This window comes from Halyomorpha halys, unplaced genomic scaffold (genome assembly GCF_000696795.3).
Source record: "Halyomorpha halys isolate HHAL.00 unplaced genomic scaffold, Hhal_1.1 Scaffold544.1, whole genome shotgun sequence".
In the NCBI taxonomy this organism is placed as follows: Eukaryota; Metazoa; Arthropoda; class Insecta; order Hemiptera; family Pentatomidae; genus Halyomorpha; species Halyomorpha halys.
In genome coordinates, this window is record NW_027105730.1 from 502,712 (window position 1) to 508,581 (window position 5,870).

General features: G+C 34.6%; 1 protein-coding gene across 1 annotated transcript in view; it reads left to right on the forward strand.

The window, feature by feature from the left end:
- The first annotated feature begins 1,655 nt into the window (after positions 1-1,655).
- The window catches only part of LOC106684117 (uncharacterized), a 16,233-nt gene continuing 12,018 nt past the window's right edge, over positions 1,656-5,870 (forward strand). The window contains exons 1-4 of the mRNA XM_014426008.2: positions 1,656-1,780; positions 4,098-4,357; positions 4,839-4,967; positions 5,035-5,276. Of these exons, the coding sequence (XP_014281494.1) occupies positions 4,100-4,357; positions 4,839-4,967; positions 5,035-5,276 (629 nt within the window). The 5' untranslated portion in view covers positions 1,656-1,780; positions 4,098-4,099. The remainder of the gene's footprint in view (positions 1,781-4,097; positions 4,358-4,838; positions 4,968-5,034; positions 5,277-5,870) is intronic.

Consider the following 5,870-nt stretch of genomic DNA (forward strand, 5'->3'; position numbering starts at 1 on the left):
ATAATGCTTTTCTATTTTATCCGCGTTCTTGGTGGTATACGCAGCCAAGAATACAACCGTTTCTGTTCACTTCTCAGATAATGAAGCCGAAACGCGATCGGGAAGATAAAGCGGTCTCGTTTTTTATTATTTGAGTAAGATTTCTAAATTGTTCCTCTTCTCTCCTTTAGTTATTCATAAAACTCTTAAATATTTTGTATTTTTCCGTAAATTATTATTATTACCATTAAGAACTGGTTATTTTTTTCAAATATGCCAAATTGAAATAGCTTCTGAGGAAAATTTTTAAAAATACATTATTTAAGCCCTGCCAGACTATTTCAATGAGGATAAGACCTTTGTGGTATTGAAGTGCCATTTCATTATTCACCCGATTGATTCAACATTATTTGAGTCGTTTTAGAGAAAATAGATTCTATAAAGTTGCTCTCACGTCCCAGGAATATATCCGTCTACAATATGTAACTTAGTTTTTGAGCTAGCCAGTTCACAAACAGATCAATTGCCTCGGCTATTTGGACTCAAGGGACATCAAAACATGTATTTCTGTCCAAAACTATAATTCGAAATTTTTCGCGTTCCCATTAATTCCCCTTAGTATATCTACTCTATGGCTGAAGGCTGAAATAGCAGTGATTTTCTTACCAGGTGGACTGTGCCAGGCAACTTTATAGGGAATATTCTGGTTAATAATTTATTAAAGCATCGCTAGGATAATGCTGGAACCGTACGATAGGATAATGCTGCCCGTACGCTAGGATAATGCTGGGCCCGTACGCTAGGATAATGCTGCTGGGACCGTACGCTAGGATAATGCTGCTGGGACCGTACGCTAGGATAATGCTGGGCCCGTACGCTAGGATAATGCTGCGACCGTACGATAGGATAATGCTGGAACCGTACGATAGGATAATGCTGGGCCCGTACGATAGGATAATGCTGGGACCGTACGATAGGATAATGCTGGGACCGTACGATAGGATAATGCTGTTATATGTATGTATAGTTGACCGTAAAAATTGATATATAGGGAGATGGTCAGGGTTGCGGTCAATAGTGAAACAAAAATAGTTTACAACTATTTATTTTCCAACGTTTCGCCCCACTTTGCAGGGCTTCATCATGTAAAAAATATCATAATAAAATATATTATAAAATAAAATATAAATAATACCATGTAAAGATAATGCTGTTAATTTTGCTTTTGACGACGCTGTGATTCTCCTTCATATAGTCACATATATTTTAAACTAATAAACCAAGCAAAGCCTACAACTAGTTTGCAACTATCGCCAATAATAATATAAACTACCAACAAATAATAAAAACAAAATTAAATATTTAATTAAAATAAAAACCAATAATAGTATAAATAATTAGGTGTTAATAGTTGACGTAAGATAAGATGGTCGGAGGTTCTCACCGTACTCAAATAAAGAAAAACCTATTTCCGTTGTTTCGACCAGAATTTCAGATCGTCATCAGGGCTAAAAAAACAAAAATAGGTAACAAAATCGCTCAGAGAAACATAAAATAAAAAGGTTATAATAAAAAACCAAAAAAAAATTGGAAATAAACATAATGATTTTTTTTTAAATAATTTATTTATTGATATTTACAACTGTACACACATATGTACAACAAGTAAATTTGCTGTAGGTGACATAGTGACATGATAAAAATATGTGGAGAATCTACCCACTAATAGAACTCCAATAACATTTCTAGAGGAGAAGATCTCGAGGCCATCTTCGTTTCAGACGCCTTGGCGGATTATTAGGTAATGAAAGAGAAGCCAGGTTAGAAACAAGTGGATTTGGGTGGTAAAATGAATTAAGTAGAAATTAGTATATTAATGAGAATAGAGGTAGATAGTAGAAGATTGATAGCAATAGAGATAATATGATAGAAGTAAAAATTATACAAAAAAATTATGGAAAATTATAAAACAGAAAGTTTTGAAGAAATGAACGTAGTGAAAGGTGTAGAAGAAATTGTAAATGATGAGTAATCAACTTAAGATAATAAAATATTTAAGTAGTGTCTAAAATAATGAAAGGCGAAATGTTGGCACAAATAGATAAGTTTTTGTCTATTTCTGTTTAATTGCTGGCCATCTTTCCTCATGATAATACAAATAAAATAAAACTTATACCATTCTTAGTAAAGAGTATCATTACATTCATACTTATCCATACTATGTAGTGGCTGGCCACTATATAGCATGTTGGCTGTACATACAGATCAACATAAAGTGAAGAGGTTGACTAACTTATAACCATAACATTTAGGTATTAGACTGACAGTTCATTATGAAGTGCGAAGGCTAGGCAATCAGATCAACGTCAGGAGGTGTACTCTATTATTCCATGAGTCAACCCTGTTGGTTAGACGTGTCCACCCAGCCTCATAAAGTAGGCAATCTTAATCAGATTAAAATCTGGCAGTTGAACGTGGTCATATACAAATCCCCTCCTTTTCAGACTTACTGCCCTTATAAGGGTGACATATTAGTTTCAAGTAAGGAAAACATTTTATTTTATTCCCCCAGTTCTAATTTATTTAATTAGATCCAGTTCGAGCCCTAAACCACTGCCAAGTTTCGTTGAGTTGGGTTGAAGTAATTTATTTTTTCAGATAACTTTGGCCTTTGAATTTTGTGCCAAGCAATCTTATTTTCCGATTATTTCGAAAATTATTATATTATTACATATTCCAAAAGTTACTTGAGGCGCTAAAATCGAATATCAACTTTCATTCCAAAAAAATCTTTCACCGAACTTCGATAGCTCAATCTGTCGAAATTATTGCAATACTAATATTGAAAAACAGTAATTTTTTTTGTTCTATAAGACCTGTTGATATTTTATAGAGGATATTATTATGATAATATTATAGATAATCTTTTGTTTAATATATTATTTGAATAGTAATTCCCGACAAACAAAGAAAAAATAATTGAATTCAAACAATTATTAGCGAATCCTATCTAACCTTTACCCGTATTGAAAAAAAAGACGTAGAAATTAGGCAGGTTCTGTTGGAATTTTGCTTCTTCTTTATTATAATTTGAAAGCTGTTCACCGAACATTCTAAATCATAATTGTAATGATAGTTAATTGCCTACATAGATCCTTATTGGACCAATATTAGTAATACGAGATGAAATGTTATATATGTTATATTATATTGCATATTATTATAATACAGTTTTATTATATATTGTTAGTGACCACTGTGAACTCAATTGCTGTAATGAGCAATGAACACAATCATTAATCTAATCTGTAAATAAAAATAATAACGTTTGTTTAATTTAACTGAATATATTAATTTATTTATAACTTTCAATAGTGTTGTATAGTCTGATGGTGTTTACATCGGGACCTGCTCGTGCTATACTGCAGGTGTCCCGAGTGTAATTTTATGAATCTGATAAATTAATAGTGTGGAACAGGGGGGCTGAAAATTGTGAGACACTTTCTGCTCATAACATGCATATATTTTCCTTCTATTTGTAAAAGTATTAATCTCTGGAGGGGCAGATGATGTTAGTGTGTTAGGTTTTAATAGATCTTTATCTATAATATTATAATAAAGGAACATGGAGTCTCATGAGTTATATTGGCTTATCTGGTGACGTCTCCTAGCCGCTTCCCTCGTCTAGGTGTGCTGTGGGCGAAATGGTGAAAACCATGTTTCCTCGCCGTGGTGTCTGAAAAGACGTCTTCGTACCTCCGTGGCTGGCCAGCGTGTCCTGGACTCCGGCGTAATGGCCAGGTCCTAGCTTGTATAGTGCATAGGCTGGGGCGGCATTGCAGTCGCAGCGTCTTCGGAGCCTTCCGGTGTCCGCGGAAAGGGGGGGCATCAGAAAATGAGACCCCCGACCCCGACTTTATGTAAATCCAAAAAAGAATGGTAAAGATCGGATTACTTAAATCCGACAGTTGGTATAACACATAGAAGAGATTCAACTCTCCTTTATGTGGTTGTGATATCATTAAAATGATAAATATCATAGAAAGATACCCAGCATCCGTTAAAATATAATTATATTCATATATCTGCGAATATAATTACTAACTTTTATGTTTCAGGAATGGACAAAGAAGTACTTGAGGTAGTTCTAAGGAAATCGTTAAATGACAGTAAAATAAAGCGAATAATCGAAGTGAGATCGGAGCCAGCGTTACCAAAAGGAGAAAACTATGCTTCGACCATTCTCAGAATTACAGCGAAAGTAGTTCTTGGGAATGGGAGGACAGCCACGAAGAGTTTCATTGGGAAGAAGCAGAACACTGGAGAAGCTGCGGAACAACTCAGCAACGATTTCAAAATGTTTCAAATGGAAGTATCTGTAGGTATTTCAATTTCCATACACCCACTCATAAAGATAGTTATTGGCCGAGTCATTATTCCGTCCATCTTCGTAGGAGTAGTAATTTTTATGACCATTTTCTAAAATATATAGGAAGATGGTCAGGGTTGCGGTCAAAGGAGAAACAAAAATAGTTTACAACTATTTATTTTCCTGTATAGGAAGATGGTCAGGGTTGCGGTCAAAGGAGAAACAAAAATAGTTTACAACTAGACCGCAACCCTAACCATCCTCCTATATATTTTAGAAAATGGTCATAAAAACTACTACTCCTACGAAGATGGACGGATTAATGAACAGATGTGTCAATTTACATAATATCTACAATAAATTAAATTTTCTCAATATTTTTATAGATAGTAGAATGTGGAAGGAGTAAGTCACTGATTTGTTAATAAATATTTTAAAAGATTATTAAACGCAAAATATTTTTAATTATAATAAATTTGACGCTTAACAGGTATACACTAACATCCTCAGGGAAATGGACTATTTGATGGAGGAATTTGGAGATACAGAAGGCCCACTCTGGTGTGAATTCATTCATTACAATCAGTCTGGTTCAACAATAACCCTGGAGGACTTGAAGGTAACTATCGACAGCATGAGCCGCTAATTGATGTTGTAGAAATCTATTATGTAAAAATATTTTCCAGGCCTCAGGATTCGCGACCGTCAAGCGTACCGAAGGACAGAACCTAGAGCATGCAAGACTGGTCCTCAGGAGCCTTGGGAGATACCACGCGATGGGCAAAGTCTTGGAAGACAGAGGACTCATTTCCAAAGATAATTATAAACAGTTCGCAATGATATATGATGAAGTCCACTTTCAGAATACACTATATGCAGGGATTCGTGCTCTCGTGAAGGGAATGAGAGAAGGATGGGGAGAAGAATGGTAAATATTTAACAACTATTTATTGATAACAACGTTCTGGCCCATATTTGAGGCCTTCGTCAGGGCTGTCAGATTGAAACAGAGATGGTGTTGGGGTCAACCGTTGGTTAAAGATATTAACTGACCACCACCAGGACTATCTTCCTACAATCTACTTCGTATGCTCAACTATCTTCTTCCAATATAAACGGATTGAATAAATAACCTCAGTAGATAAGAGAACAAATATTTATCCAGTTTGAAAAAACATTTACATTCTAACATGTACTGTCAGAAATTCAAACAATTTAGAAAAAATAAGTTTTAACAAATTAAGTCGTAGAATGTAATGAAAAATGACAAAAAACGCATAAACAAAAGGTGTATTATAACACACAGTTTGATTGTTAACTTAGCGGGCACATGCGCAATGTGTTTTTCAATATCACTAGTCAGCTTTTCTATATATTTTCGCACCATTATAGTTATTAGATACTTAGTTTTTAAATTTAACTTAACCCCAGGTCTGCTCTATAAACTTCTTCAATTCCTACCCCCAACATATTTCCTTATAATCCGCTCCTACCTCACTGATAGAACCTTTAAAGTAAATCA